We start from the raw sequence: 16,880 nt of genomic DNA on the forward strand, positions 1-16,880 counted from the left end.
CATCTATAGTTTCTGATTTCTTTCCTAGAATTTCTGTCTCCAGAGTTGTTTCCCTTTGTGATTTCTTTATTGTTTCTTTTTCCATTTTTAAGTCCTGGATGGTTTTGTTCAATACTTTCACCTGTTTGGTAGTGTTTTCCTGTAACTCTTTAAGGGATTTTTGTGTTTCCTCTTTAAGGGCTTCTAGCTGTTTACCTGTGTTTCCCTGTATTTCCTTCTTAAAGTCCTCTGTCATCATGAGAAGTGAGTTTGGATCCATGTCTTGCTTTTCTGATGTGATGGTGTACCCAGGACTTGCTATGGCGGGAGAGCTTGGTTCTAATGATGCCAAGTAACCTTGTTCTCTGTTGCTTCTGTTTTTATGTTTGCATCCTGCCATTTGATTATGTAAAGTGCTTGCTGCCCTCTATATATGTGATTGGAACCTGTCTTTCCTATAATCCCGGTTGATTCAGGGCTCCTGTGTACCTGAGATTCTGAATGTGTCAGTGTTCTTGGCAGTTAAGCTTCCTATGAGACCCTGAGATCCTGGTGTGACCAAGCTCCTGTTATCTTGGCATCCTGGAATCCTAAGATCCTGGGCATGTTACAGTGCCTGGAAGTGGTGTATCCTCTTAGGATTGTGCAGCTGTCCAGTGTGTTTTAAACCAAAGTGTTATCAGTACAGACCAGAAGGAATCCGAGCTGCTGATCAGGCAGGGCCCCTGTGTCCTTGTTTCTGCTGTCACAGGCCTGTCACAATTGGATTGAAACATGTTGTGTTCCACTCACCAGTGATTCCAATATCTCATGGCTTGTCCTCTGGGGATCGTGGAGCCATCTGTTGAGTTCACACCCAAGGGGACCTGGACCTGGTGCAGACCTGAAGGAACTTGTGCCCCTGGTCAGGCAGGTTTTCTGCTTCCCTGCTGCTGGCTCAGGCCTGGTTTGATTGGATTGGAACAGATGTTCTGTTCCAGTCACCAGTGGGTCCTATGATTGCATGGAGAGTTCTCTGGGGACCATGGGACTTCCCGCCAAGTTCATGCCCAAGGTGACCTGGAGCTGATGCTGACCAGGGTATTGGGTCTTAACTCTCAGTGTTTTTGATACATTTAGAGTTGAGTTTTTATGCAGAATGGAATATATGGTTTAAATTTTATTCTTCTGCATACAACTATCAAGTTTGATTAGCAATATCTCTTTTCAATGGTTACTTTTCTTCATTGTGTCCAAAATCAATAGTTGTAGTAACATGTACCTAATGTATAGATATTTCATTCTAGTCCATTCATCAGTGAGACTGCTTTTCATGCCAGCTTCATGCTCTTATCTCCATAACAGTTCTGTAGTATGACTTGAAATCTGGGATGGTGATCCCTCCAGCAGATTGGTAGTCGTCCTCGTCATCCCCGTCTTGTCATTATTTTAGCTGTTTTGGGCCTATTGATTTTTCATGTAAAATTTATTTTTCTTTCAGTTCCTGAAAAGAGCTGAGTTGTAATTTTGATGGGGATTTGCACTGAATCTATAAGTTGTTTTTGGTAGAATATCCACTTTTACAATATTACTCTTACCAATCCATGAGCATGGAAGACCATTCCATCTTTTGGAATCTTTAACTTTTTCCAATATTGTAAAGTTTTCATTGTATAAGTCTTTCATTTCCTTAGTTGGGATTATTCAAAGGTTTGTTTTTATTTTAGCTATTCTGAATATTTCAAATATCTTTTCAGTGTGTTTGATATTTGTATATAGGAATGTTACTGCGTTCCCTGTATTAATTTGATATGCAGTGACTTTGATGTGTGATTTATTACCTTTAGGAGTTTTCCAGTATTGTCTCCAGTGTCCTTATATAAAGAATTCTTAATAAGAAATCATCATTTATATGTGTAGAGTAAGATACATTGTTTTTGTCTTTTTCTATTTTTAATCCCCTTTATCTTCTCTTGTCCTATTGTTCCACCTATGACTGGGGGTACTGTGTTGAACAGGATTGGGGAAACTGGACATCCTTGTCTTGTTCCTGGTTTTAGTGAAAATGCTGGAATTTTTCTCTGGTTTATGTGACTCTGGTCTGAGTTTCTAGTACATTGCCTTTACTGTGTTAATAAAGGGTCTTTTATCTATATTCTTGCCTGGACTTTTATCATGAAGGTATGTTGTATTTTGTCAAAGACCTTTTTAGCATAATATAAGTTTACTGAAATAGTTGAAATTGAAAATTTGAAAGTTTTGGGAAAGTCTGTATCTTTTAAAATTCCATTTTTTTTTTTTGCTTAAATAATTTTTTTTATTATTTTCTTTGTTTACATTACAAATGCTATCCCGAAAGTTCCCTATACCCCCTGCTCCCCTACCCACCCACTCCCAGTACTTGGCCCAGGCCTTCCCTTGTGCTGGGTCATCTAAAGTTTGCAAGACCAAGGGGCCTCTCTTCCCAGTGATGGCCGATTAGGCCATCTTCTGCTACATATGCAGCTAGAGACACAAGCTCAGTGGGTACTGGTTAGTTCATATTGTTGTTCCACCTACAGGGTTGCAGCCCCCTTCAGCTCCTTGGCTACTTTCTCTAGCTCCTCCATTGGGGACCCTGTGTTCCATCCAATAGCTGGCTGTGAGCATCCACTTCTGTGTTTTCCAGGCACTGATATAGCCTCACAAGAGGCTGCTATATCAGGGTCCCTTCAGCAGAGTCTTGCTGGCATGTGCATTAGTATCTAGGTTTGGTGGCTGATGATGGGATGGATTCCATTTCTGAACAGAGCATTCAAGAACAAATTAAAGTTTTTGTGGATCAACTTGTGAGACCTGAGGAAGAGAGATGGAGAGATGGCACTGCACTAAAACAAGGTGGTTTAAACTCTCCCTTCCTCTTCTCTAGTGTGATTCATTCTAATTAGCTTTTTGAGCTTGAGAAGCCCATGCTGTCTCACTCTGCCTCATTCATGCACCTGCCTCATAGTGTCACTGTGAATTTTCAATGAATGAAACACTTGACAGGAAACTAGTAATAGTAGCTACCCAATAAATGTTAGTGGTCATTTTTACATGATAGTTAATAATGACAATTTTATATTCAAAATTTTGTATTTTAAATTACACAGTTTTTCAGGAGGTCACGATAAATACAATTACTTGTTTTTCTGAAAATTTTCTTATTAACTAGTATGTGCTTGATATTTGTAGAAAACCTTTAAATAGCATAGCAGAGTTCTGATCTCTTTTTGCATTTTCTGCTGGACAGTAAAGAAAACATTTTCTACATCCTTCTAAAAACAGAACTGCTAATTAAGTATAGCAATTTGCTATTTTATTAAAATGTGTCAAGTTTTTCAGTTTGTTTAGATGGTGAAAAATCTGGGCTCACAGTAGATAAAATATTTTTCTTAGAGTAGATGTATTCTAAAATGTCTTGCTTTTAATTAAAATTTACCCAGCTTTAAGACAACTTTAAGGTTTTCAAGTTAAATTATGTCAGTAAATAATAATTCTCCACAGAAAAACAAAATCATGATAAGCTTATTTTGCTAAGCACTAAATTATTATATGAATTATATAGTGTCTCCATTTTCTTAATATCTTTGTTTGAAGGAAATACAAAGAAAGGTACTATGATCAACAAATATTTGTTCAGAAACTTGATTCATAAAAGTTTGATTGGCCTAAATGCTGTGTTTACCATAATGTGCTATGATACCAGGTTTATTATGTTCCAGCAATTGAACCCAGAGTATGGTTTAGACTATGTAAGCATTGCATCAACTAAGTCATATTCAAAACATAAAAATGTTTTCAATGACTATAATGCATACCTATTCTTATTCACCATACATAACTATTATTAACAAAGAAAGAAAAATGTTCCTTTCCTATGGTATAGTAGGACTATGAGAACTAAATTTTAAAATATTTATTGAATTTTTTTTGTAGATCATGCTTAGTCAACCATATTGTTGAGATTTCATAGGTATAGCTTCCATGGTAGTTCAGAAGATCCTGTGTCGTAGTAGGTGTCTTGGTCTTCTGGCCTTCATGATCTTCCTCAGCTTTCCCTAAGCTTAGGTGTTAGGGTTCCACCATAGATATGACGACCACAATTGGACACCCACAGTCACATATTCTCATTTTATGACTGGTTGTGTGTCTCTGTAATAGTCTCCAGATGGCGGAAACCTCACAAGGCCTTATACCTAGATGAAGATCTAACAGCAGTCAACAGCTGCCAAGAAATGGAGAATCTGTCTTTTCTAGGAATGTGTCTCAAGAAAACTTTTCAGTCCTAATTGATCAGTCCTGAATACATGTACATCTAAGCACCACTAAATGAATCTAGCAGGTTATATGTGTGTCTATGTGTATATATATGTGTATGTAACAATGATTAAAGAGGTGGTCATGAAGTTTAGAGGGAGTTGGGAGTGATAGAGGTGAGTTAAAATGCAGACATGACTCCCTCTAGTTAAGCAGATTTTTATTATAGCTCAGAGGAAGAGCATGGCCAAAAGGTTGAACCAGGACATGAGGGGAGAGAAGGTTTGGAGAGAGAGCAAGAGAGGAGAGAGAACAAGAGGCCAAGAGAGGAGCCAGGAGCCAAGAAAGTGACTAGTTTGCCAAAATAGCTGGGGTTATAGAGAACAGGAGATGCTGGGAGAAGGGGAAGCAGAGTTCTGGGGTTGCAGAGGTCTAGGGTTGACGGTGGGGGTGAAAATACAGGGCTATTCTCTGAGAGCCTGACCGCCATGGTCCAATTCTGTATGTTACTAGATGCCTCAGCCATTTGTCCTGGGTTTCTTTGAGACCCACTGAACAATTATAAATTATGGAGAATCATTCTTCTCAAGGGTGTGAGCCCCGAATAGGTCACCTATGCTCCAGTAAAGACCACATATCCAAGAGTATAAGTGGAGGAAGACTAGGTGTGGGAAACCTACCTAGTTTTCTGACAGGCACAGCCTGTGTTTGGGTAGGGGGTATCTACTTGAATTGGGAGCTGGAATATAGTGATTAAGGCAGTAGGGACAGCTGAGGATTTGGTCTGTTGAAAACTAGAGATTGGAGGTTGGTGTAGGAGAATGTTTACCTAAGGGATTGGAGAGAGTAGGGATGTACTGGGGCAGGAAGCCTACATGGACTTCTCAAATACCTGGCCTGTGGTTGGGTAGGGAGTGTCTGCTAAAGGGAGGGGGAGGAGGCAATGCATGGATGGATGGACTACCTGGCTTTCTATCATCAAATTCTTTTTCTTTTCCTTTTTTTTTTTATTACATACCTTCTTTACATTTCAAATGTTATCCCCTTTCCTAGTTTCAATCTGAAAATCCCCTATCCCCTCCCCACTGCCCCTGCTCCCCAACCCACCCACACCCTCTTCATGGCCCTGGCATTCCCTATACTGGGGCATAGAACCTTCACAGGACCTACGGCCTCTCCTCCTATTGATGACCAACTAGGCCATCTTCAACTATATATACCACTAGAGCCATATGTCCTACCATGTGTTTTCTTTGATTGGTGGTATAGTTCCAAGGAACTCTGGTGGTGGGGGTACTGGTTAGTTCATATTGATGTTCCTCCTATGGGGCTTCAACCCCTTTAGCTCCTTGAGTACTTTCTCTAGCTCCTTCATTGGGGACCATGTGCTCCGTCCAATGGATAATTGTGAGCATCCACTTCTGTATTTGCCAGGCACTGACAAAGGCCCTCAAGAGACAGCTATATCAGGCTCCTGTCAGCAGGCTCTTGTTGGCATCTGCCATAGTGTCTGGGTTTGGTGGTTGTTTATAGGATGAATCCCCAAGTGGGGCAGTCTCTGGATGGTCATTCCTTCCGTCTCTACTATAAACTTTGTCTCAGTAACTCCTTCCATGGATATTTTGTTGCCCTTCTAAGAGGATTCCGACCTTCTGGGCTTATATCCACTTATGAGTGATTACATATCATGTGTGTTCTTTTGTGATTGGGTTACCTCACTCAAGATGATATCCTACAGATCCATCCATTTGTCTAAGAATTGCATAAACTCATTGTTTTTAATTGCTGAGTAGTACGCCATTGTGTAAATGTACCACATTTTCTGTGTCCATTCCTCTGTTGAGGGACATCTGGGTTCTTTCCAGCTTCTGGCTATTATAAATAAGGCTGTTGTGAACAAAGTAGAGCATGTGTACTTATGACATGTTGGAACATATTCTGGGTATATGTCCAGGAGTGGTATTGCTGGATCTTCCAGTAAACTATGTCCAATTTTCAGAGGAATCTCCAAACTGATTTCCAGAGTGTTTGTACCAGCTTGCAATCCCATCAGCAATAGAGGAGTGTTCCTCTTTCTCCACATTCTGGCCAGCATCTGATGTCACCTGAGTTTTTGATCTTACCCATTCTGACTGGTGTGAGGTGGAATCTCAGGGTGGTTGTGATTTTCATTTCCCTGATGATTAAGGATGTTGAACATTTTTTGAGGTGTTTCTCAGCGATTGGATATTCCTCAGTTGAGAATTCTTTGTTTAGCTCTGTACCCAATTTTTAATAGGGTTATTTGGTTTTCTGGAGTCCAACTTCTTGAGTTCTTCATATATATTGAATATTAGTCCCCTATCTGATTTAGGATTGGTAAAAATCTTTTCCCAATCTGTTGGTTGCCTTTTAGTCAGTGTCCTTTGCCTTACAGAAGTTTTGTAATTTTATGAGGTCCCATTTGTCTATTCTTGATCTTATAGCACAAGCCATTGGTATTCTGTTCAGAAAATTTTCCCCTGTGCCCATGTGTTCGAGAATTTTCCACACTCTCTTCTATTAGATTCAGTGTTTTATGTGGAGGTCCTTCATCCACTTGGACTTGAGCGTTATACAAGGAGATAAGAATAGATCAATTTGCATTCTTCTACATGTTGACCTCCAGTTGAACCAGCACTATGTGTTGAAAATGCTGTCTTTTTTCCACTGGATGGTTTTAGCTCCTTTATCAAAGATCAAGTGACCATAGGTGTGTGGGTTCATTTCTGGGTCTTCAATTCTGTTCCATTGATCTGTCTGTCACTGAACTAGTACCATGCAGTTTTTTATCACAATTGCTCTGTAGAACAGCTTGAGGTCAGTGATGGTGATTCCACCCAAGGTTCTTTTACTGTTGACTAGTTTTTGCTATCCTAGGTTTTTGTTATTGCAGATGAATTTACAAATTACCCTTTCTAATTCTGTGAAGAATTGAGTTGGAATTTTGATGGGGATTGCATTGAATCTGTAGATTGCTTTTGGCAAGATGGCCATTTTTACTGTATTAATCCTGACAATCTATGAGCATGGGAGATCTTTCCATCTTCTGAGATCTTCGAATTCTTTCTTAGAGACTTGAAGTTCTTATCATACAGATCTTTCACTTCCTTAGTTAGAGTCACACCAAGGTATTTTATATTATTTGGGACTAATGTGAAGGGTGTTGTTTCCCTAATTTCTTTCTCAGCCTGTTTATCCTTTGTGTAGAGAAAGGCCATTGATTTGTTTGAGTTAATTTTATATCCAGCTACTTTGCTGAAGTTGTTTATCAGGTTTGGGAGTTCTCTGGTAGAATGGGCTCACTTATGTATACTCTCATACCATAATGATATTTTGACTTCTTCCTGTCCAATTTGTATTCCTTTGATCTCCTTTTGTTGTCTAATTGCTCTGGCTAGGACTTCAAGTACTATGTTGAATAGGTAGGGAGAAAGTGAGCAGCCTTGTCTAGTCCCTGATTTTAGTGGGATTGCTTCAAGTTTCTCTCCATTTAGTTTGATCTTGGCTACTGGTTTGCTGTATATTGCTTTTATTATGTTTATGTATGGACCTTGAATTCCTGATCTTTCCAAGACTTTTATCATGAAGGGGTGTTAGATTTTTGTCAAATGCTTTCTCAGCATCTGAGATGATCATGTGGTTTTTGCCTTTGAGTTTGTTTATATCATGGATGACGTTGATGGATTTCTGTATATTGAACCATCCTTGCATCCCTGTGATGAAGCCTACTTGATCATGATGGATGATCGTTTTGATGTGTTCTTGGATCCAGTTTTTGAATATGTTATTGAGTATTTTTACATTGGTATTCATAAGGGAAATTGGTCTGAAATTCTCTTTCTTTGTTGGGTCTTTGTGTGGTTTAGGTATCAGAGTAATTAATGGCTTCATAGAATGAATTGGGTAGAGTACCTTCTGTTCCTATTTTGTGGAATAGTTTGAGGAGAGTTGGAATTAGGTCTTCTTTGAAGGTCTGATAGAACTCTGCACTAAACCCTTCTGGTCCTGGGCTTTTTTTTTTTTTTTTTGGTTTTGAGACTATTAATAGCTGTTTTTATTTCTTTAAGGGATATGGGATTGTTTAAATCATCTGTATGTTCCCGATTTAACTTTGGTACCTGGTATCTGTCTAGAAAATTCTCCATTTCATCCAGATTTTACAGTTTTGTTGAGTATCCTTTTGTAGTAGGATCAGATGATTTTTTGGATTTCCTCAGATTCTGTTGTTATATCTTCCTTTTTATTTCCGATTTTGTTAATTAGGATACTGTCCCTGTGCCCTCTAGTTAGTCTGGCTAGGGGTTTATCTATCTTGTTGATTTTCTCAAAGAACCAGCTCCTGGTTTGGTTGATTCTTTGTATAGTTCATTTTGTTTCCACTTGGTTGATTTCAGCCCTGTGTTTGATTATTTCCTGCTGTCTACTCCTCTTGCGTGAATTTGCTTCCTTTTGTTCTAGAGCTTTTAGGTGTGCTGTCAGGTTGCTCCTAGTGTAGTGTGGACCCACCTTAGAGAGACTCCGGAGCGAATAGAGATGTCCCCTGTGTCCAGGGGTTAGAGCACTCCCTGGAGGCAAGGTCGTCTCTGGCCATGAAGGTGCACAGAGGGCTGAGGGTCAGCTCCACCTCCTGGCTACAGATGGAGGCCCACAGGACTCTGTCCCAGCTGCTCTGCCTCTTATGAGGCCTGTGCTCTCTTGATTGAACCTGCCCTAGAGAGTCACTGGGGAAAAAATCCAGTGCTCTCTTTAAATGTAGACATGGTGAATTTTCAGAAAGTAAACCTATTTTTCACGTTCAAGATATTTTTCCAAGTGAACCTGCACAACATGATATAGTATTTACATTAAAAAGTTATCATGCCTTTTTTTTTAAGGCCTTTTGCTCTTTGGGTCATTGTTAATAGATGTCCTTCCAGAGTATAATGCCTATATGCTTTGACTTTTAAAATGGAAATTTTTAAATATCTTCATATTTATTGCATTTTATCTTGCTTTTTCTAAATGACGTTTACATATAAAATGTAAATTATAGGATCACTCATTTTAGAACTTTTGGTTTCTTGAGTCAGGGTTTTTCCGTGTAACCCTGGCTGTCCTGGAACTCACTCTGTAGACCAGGCTGGCCTTGAACTCAGAAATCCATCTGCCTCTGCCTCCCAAGTGCTGGGATTAAAGGCGTGCGTCACCACTGCTGAGTTCATTTTATAACTTTGAAGCAACAGGTTAGCTGAAGAAAAAAATCTGTCAAATTTGGCAGTGGTTCAGAAAATATGTGGACCTGTCACTGTAAGCAGTCTCAAAGGGCAAAATGCATTACAGGAGCTAATTAACCTTAGAAAATAATTACACAAATATGCAAATATTGTTTCACTTATTCTATGTGGTATCAGCGCATGTAGTCCATCAAAAAGCAGCCCTCACAGAGCTAAGCGGTGTAGAGCCTGGCCTGTTTGTGAAGACTTTGGTTGCTGAATCACTTCTTTTTGGCATTTAGCAATTGAAGATGGCCAGAGTATAGCAGGGAAGGCAGACTGTTCTCAGAACTGCATGCACACTTACTTGCTGTCCATACCCTGTGGGTTTTGCTACCTGCAAATTCCAGCTGATGTTTTTAGGGCTTTTCATGCATTTCCTTCTTTATTTATTCTAAAGCACCTGTAAGTTACTCAGTAGAAAATGTAACTTTATATAGAAACTTATTAAAAACTTACAAAATAGATTTTGTTTCTATTTCTGTATTAGGAAGTCTTTTGAAATCAGTTCAATTTTAAAATGTACTGTCAGTAACATGTTCTCTAAATACTTTGTAAATGTATTAGGATTATTGGCATAATATGGGTTATAGGTTATGATACAGCATCGCCTCATTTGTAAAATGAGTCACTATTATGTCACTAATATAATATTTCAGAAATGTATTTAGAATATGCCCTTTGTATTAATTTTTATACACAACATTTGTAGAACCTTAAAATTTCCGAGAATTTCTAAGTGATGGAGTTGTAGATAAGTAAACAAAAAAATCTGAGTTTTGTATTCTTTTTTTTTTTAACCTTCTAAAGTAGTTCTATAGGGCAAAGATTTAGTCTCTTTTCTTGCCATTTAAAATTAATCCTTTGAATATTAAATAAAATTTTTTAATTGCTCAAGATGCTTAGAATAAATGATGGTTTAAAGTTCTCTAAGGCTCAGAGAACATTGTGGAAAAGGACTCAAAGGAATGTAAGAGCCAGAGTAGGGGTATGACATTCCCATTGCAACTGGATCTCACAGAGCTGCAATTGTGGGCAGTAGGCCTGCATTAAACTGAACATGGCAAGGAGAGTAGCAGATTAGGGTGAGGCTCCTGGGACTCCATCCCTCCCTGCTGACCTATTGGCTACTGTTGGATACTGAGGCAGGGGCAAGTATTATCTTCACTTGTATAGTAAAAGTAAGCCCATCAGGTTCCAATGGATAGAGCCACACTCATCACCACCCAGATTATCTGTGTTAAAATTAATGGATCATAAAATAAAACAAGAAGGCATGAAAGTCGGAAAGGAACTTGTAAGAAGTGGAGGGTTCCAGAGGTGAGGGGGAAGAAATAGGGTGTGAGAGTAGACAGAATGCTGTGTGTGTGTGTGTGTGTGTGTGTGTGTGTGTGTGTGTGTGTGTAAGTGTCAAACAACCAATTTAGTAAACAAAACAGAAATAAGTAATACTTTTATTATTAAAGCTATTTAATTGTATATTACTAATACTTCGAATAGGAAGGCATGTGTCACCTTTGCTGTTCTTTGCTATTCATGGTCAGATATTTCTGTCAGTTACCCTTGTCCTCGAGCCCCTGTTTACTTCCTCATTGACACATCAGTAGTCTCACACTGTTCTACTACTCTAGTTCTTCTGATTGTGCATTGTCTTGGATTCCTGTTGGTGATCTTGCTATCAGCCTTGCTCTTAAGCCTGTTTGAAACAGTCCTTCTCATTTGTTCCTCATAAGCATCTAGTGATTTCTGCCTAGACTTTGCCAGGAAGGAACAATACCTCAAATTATGATTCTTCTATGAAAGAACCAGCAATAATCACTGGATGATGTCTCTGATTTTGTTGGTTTGTTATCAGATGTTGTTGATATAGTTTGAGCTAATCCAGAAGAAACTAAAGAAGGGTGAGTAGATTTGACACAGAGGCAGAATCAGCAAGATTTAAGTGATTAGTTCTATGAGAAACTTAAGGGAAAGAGATAATAAAAAATGATATTCAGATTTCAGCTGGATGTGGGGAACACAGAATTAGACAGGAAGTTCTGGAAGGATCGGGGTAGTTTAGTTGATGTATCCATGCTATCCAGCAGGAAATGATTAGTGGACAGCACCTTTGTGGCTGTGGAAAGAAATTAGGAATGGTTAACAGACATTAGGGAACTACAGCTTAACTGTAAGATTTCTAAGGTGGAACTAGGCTTTGTAACTCACGCCTGTAGTCCTAGCACTTGAAGATGAAGGCAAGGAGATAGTTATGAGTGTGAAAGTAGTGCAGGCTAGAGTGGGTTCTATGCCAGCCTGAGCTGTAGTGTAGACTGTTTGATATGATTTTTTAAAATCATTTAATGTTTTGAAATTATAATATAATTATATCATATTCTCCCTTCTTTTTCATCCATCCGAACACTCCCATATACCCTTTTTTGCTCTTTCAAATTCTTGCCTGTTCTTTTAATAATTATTGTTATATACATAAATGTTAGAATATATGTATATATACTATATATGTATGTACATATGTACATGTACACACACACACAACACACACCCTCCTCAATCTCTACAATGCTATATGTATGTGTTTTCAAGATTGACATTTGCTATTGGATAAGCTCTTCCCTAGGGAAGACTTTCTCCTCTCTCAGCTCTCCATGCTGCTGTGGTTCCTTGTGCAGGGTTGAGACTTTGTTTTCCCCATCCACTTCAGCATCTTTATTGTTGTTGTCTGTGTTCAGCTCTTGTTTACTCACATTGGTGTGACTTTCATAGAGACTATTACAGAATACCACAGCCAATCAAAATACAGAGCTGTGTAACCTAGTCCCAAAGTATGCTACAACAAATTCCGGACCTACTGCACAGAGAGGGCTTGGACAATATAAGAACCAGGGAGTTTTCTGTGTGATTGTGTCTCCAAATCTATACTTTCTAAAGATAAAATTGTGAATACATTGTCTTGTATAGTATCCGTGATGTATTTGGGAAACTGTCTTCTAAGAAATAGGTATACAAACACATTTTTATGGTTGATTGGTTCTTAGCAATTTATTGTTTAATCATTATTTTTATATTATCTAAATTTGTCTGTGACCATTTTATATATATATATATATATATATATATATATATCAGCTAATAAAATAAACAGGAAAATTAAATTATTCTAGAAGGTTTAGAATATGATTAATAGGGTTTAAAGCCTTAGAGTTCAAGTCCCTGTATTTTTTAGATTTCTCTCAGTTCTAGAAATAAAAGGTTTATAGAACATACTGTTGGAAAGCATATATTCCTTTAAATGATTTCAATAGAAAATACCCATTATTACTTTTCTCCAAATTTTCAGTTTACTACTTAAAATCTTATAAACCAAATAATAATATATAAATATGTAATATAAATACTTTCAGATACATAGAAGAATGTAACTTAAATATTTTAGTATTATATTGCTTTATCAAAATCCACCATAATGTTTTATTATATAATTTGAATATATTAAAGTAGATCTTAATATCTCAGGAATACCTGGATTGTTTTCCTTAAAAGTGCACATATTTAATAAGCTATTTCCAAAGATTACATTTGCAGTTAAGCTTAGCAGTAATTTACTAATAGTTTTAATACTAATTTACTCTCTGATTTAAATATTCAATAGAGTTCTTTTGTTATTCATGTGAATGTTCTCTAACCATCTAACCATCTTATTCTTATGCTGTGTTTGTGAGCATATAATTTAACTGATTACTGTGACAGTCACTGTATAGAGTCTGCAGTATGTATTTTTTTTTTATAGGAAAATGGTTCTCCTGAAGAGCATGCCATCTATGTGTGGGACCATTTCATAGCCCAGGCTGCTGCTGAGAATGTGTTCTTTGTGGCTCATAGTTATGGAGGACTTGCTTTTGTTGAACTGGTAAGTACATATTAACTTTTTTAAAAGATTTTATTTATTTTACTTATTTTATGTATGAGTACACTGTTGCTCTCTTCAGACACAACAAAAGAGGGCATCAGATCCCATTACAGATGGCTGTGAGCCACCACGTGGTTGCTGGGAATTGAACTCAGGACCTCTGGAAGAGCAGTAAGTGCTCATAACCGCTGAGCCATCTGTCCAGTCCACATACTTTTATTTTTTAATGTGTATATGTACATCCCTGTATTTATGTATACCATGTGTGTGCCAATGTCTACATGGCCACAAAGGGCTACGTATCCCCCTGGATCTGGAGTTACTGTCCACATTAGCCACCCGGGCCACATGATGTGGCACTGTGTGCGTTAAAAGTGGGATCACGCGTCCAGCCCGGAGCCACTGGGCGAGGCGGGATATGGGAAGTCTAACTGCACACCATGGGTGCTGGGGAAGAGCTGGCCCTGGGGTCCCCAGGCCGAGGCCAGGGACTACAGGTTCTCACTCTTGGACAGCACAGATGCAGCTTGATGTAGAAGAGCTGAGATCAGAGTGTAGGCTTTAGCCTGGAACCGAGGTGGAAGGGTGGGAAGAAAGCTCTTCCCTAGTTCTTGCGGGTAGGAGACTCCTTGTATTTTTTGGCTGGGTGGCTTGACTTGGTGGTGACCGTGGCTGAGAACACAAGGAGGCCTCCCGAGGGAGATTCCTCTTTAGAGGAAGACTTGCTCCATTGCTCCAGTATGACGGATCCTGATGAGAAGAGACAGTGCCTGGTTTAAAGGCATTTAGTGTAGAAAGGCAGAGAGAGGGAGAGAGTAGGGAGGTAGAGGCTGCCCATGGCCATGTGGAGTGAGGGGGGAAGGGAATGCAGAGAAGGAGAGCAAGAGAGTGAGAGGCAAGAGTAAGAGAGTGAAGAGGCGGCAAGCAGCTCTTTTTATAGTGGGCCAGACCTACCTAGCTGTTGCTAGGTAACCATGGAGAGGAGCATACCTGGCTATTGCCAGATAACTGTGGGGGTGGAGTCCAGACAGAATACCAGGAGCTTGGGGCATTGCCCTTCCTGACTGATGGCCACAGAATTATGGATCTGGGGCCTTGTGTCAGGAGCCTGGTGTGTGGGAGCATGGCAAACTTCCTTCCATCCCTTGAAGGGTTATCTGCTGGGTCTCTAGGGTTTAAACCTAGCTCAACCAGAAAACAGGCTGACACCAAACGCAGACACTATTGCATATGCCAGAAAGATTTTGCTGAAAGGACCCTGATATAGCTCTCTTGTGAGGCTATGCCAGTGCCTGGCAAATACAGAAGTGGATGCCCACAGTCATCAGTAGGATAGAACTCTGGGCCCCCAATGGAGGAGCTAGAGAAATTACCCAAGGAGCTGAAGGGGTCTGCAACCCTATAGGTGGAACAACAATATGAACTAACCAGTACCCCCAGAGCTCGTGTCTCTAGCTGCATATGAAGTAGAAGATGGCCTAGTCAGCCATCATTGGGAAGAGAGGCCCCTTGGTCTTGCAAAACTTTATATGCCCCATACAGGGGACTGCCAGGGCCAAAAAGTGGGAGTGGGTGGGTAGGGGAGCTGGGCGGGGGGAGGATATAGGAGACATTTGGGATAGCATTTGAAATGTAAATGAAGAACAATATCTAATAAAATAATTTAAAAAAAAAAAAAAAAGAAAAGAAAAAGAAGAAAACGGGCTGACTTTCATGGTCCCACAGTATTGGGAACTGAACCAGTGTCCTCTGCAGGAACAGAAAATGCTTGTAATAAGAAATGTGGAACCATCTCTTCAGCTTGTAATTCTAATTTTAAATCTCAGCCTCAGCCTCCTTACAGGTTTTGTTATTGTTTTGTTTTGTAATTGTTTTGATTTGGGGGTCAGAGGCTGCTTTGTTTTTGTTTTGAGACAGAGTTTCACTAGGCAGCCCTGGATGGCCTGGAACTTGCTGTGTAGACCAGATTAGCACTGAACTCCCAGAGATCTGGCTGCCTCTGCCTTGCAAGTGCTGGGATTAAAGATGTGTGACACTACACCCAGCATGCCCTCTATTCCTTTTTTCCCCTTGATATTATTTAAAGGTTTTTTTTTTAATTTAGTTTTAAAAATTTATTTTTCTCAAGTGTTATCATCTTACCTGGTTCCCCCCCCCCCCCGTCCCAGATCCCCTCTATCCCACTCCCTCTCCCCACTGCTTCTATGAGGGTATTCTTGGCTGCTAACATCCAACTCTGTATTTTTAAGGGTTTGAAAGGGCCTCTCAGGAGACAGCTATATCAGGCTCCTGTCAGCAAGCACTTCTTGGCATCCACAGTAGTGTCTGTGTTTGGTAACTGTATGTTGAATGGATCTGCATGTGGGGCAGTCTCTTTATGGCTTTTCCTTCAGTCTCTTCTCTGTACTTTGTTTTCATATTTGCACCCATGAGTATTTTTTTCCCCTTTCTAAGAAAGACCGAAGCACAGACACTTTGGTCTTCCTTCTTCTTGAGCTTCATATTGTCTGCGAATTGTTATCTTGGGTATTCTGAGTTTTGGGGCTAATATCCACTTATCAGTGAGTGCATACCATGTGTGTTCTTTTGTGGTTAAGTTACCTCACTCAGGATGGTATTTTCTACTTCCAGTTGTCTGGGAATTTCATGAAATCTTTGCTTTTAATAGCTGAGTAGTATTCCATTGTGTAAATATAGCACATTTCCTATATCCATTCCTCTGTTGAGGAACATCTGGGTTGTTTCCAGCTCCTGCTATTGTAAATATGGCTGTTATGAACAATGTGGAGCATGTGTCCTTGTTATGTGTTGGGGTATCTTTTGGTTATATGCCCAGAAGTGGTATTGCTGGGTCCACAGATAGTACTATGTCAAATTTTCTGAATAACAGCCAGACTGATTTGCAAAGTGGTTGTACCAGCTTGCAATCCAATGCAGGAGTGTTCCTCTTTCCCTATATCTTTATCAGCATCTCCTGTCACCTGAGTTTTTGATCTTACCCATTCTGACTGGTGTGAGGTGGAATCTCAGGGTGGTTGTGATTTGCATTTCCCTGATGACTAAGGATGTTAAACATAGGTGCTTAAGGTGCTTCTCAGCCATTCTGTATTCCTCAGTTGAGAAGTCTTTGTTTAGCCCAGTACCCTACATTTAATAGGGTTTATTTGGTTCTCTGGAGTTTGACTCCTTGAGTTCTTTGCATATATTGGATATTATCCCTCTATTGGATGTAGGGTTGGTAAAGATCTTTCCCAATCTATTGGTTGCTGTTTTGCCCTATTGACAGTGTCCTTTACCTTACAGAAGCTTTGCAATTTTATGAGGTCCTATTTGTCTATTCTTGATCTTAGATCATAAGCCATTGGTGTTATGTTCAGGAAATTTTCCCCTGTCCCCATGTGTTCAAGAATTTTCCACACTCTCTCTTCTATTAGATTCAGTGTATCTGGTTTTATGTGGAG

General features: G+C 39.4%; 1 protein-coding gene across 2 annotated transcripts in view; it reads left to right on the forward strand.

Moving 5' to 3' along the window:
- The window catches only part of Fam172a (family with sequence similarity 172 member A), a 361,350-nt gene that overhangs the window by 162,378 nt on the left and 182,092 nt on the right, over window positions 1-16,880 (forward strand). For both annotated transcript variants that reach the window (XM_029543911.1, XM_029543910.1), the window contains one exon: window positions 13,300-13,419. In XM_029543911.1, coding sequence (XP_029399771.1) covers window positions 13,300-13,419 — 120 coding nt within the window. The remainder of the gene's footprint in view (window positions 1-13,299; window positions 13,420-16,880) is intronic.

The sequence above is a fragment of the Mus pahari genome, chromosome 11 (genome assembly GCF_900095145.1).
Source record: "Mus pahari chromosome 11, PAHARI_EIJ_v1.1, whole genome shotgun sequence".
NCBI classification, from domain to species: Eukaryota; Metazoa; Chordata; class Mammalia; order Rodentia; family Muridae; genus Mus; species Mus pahari.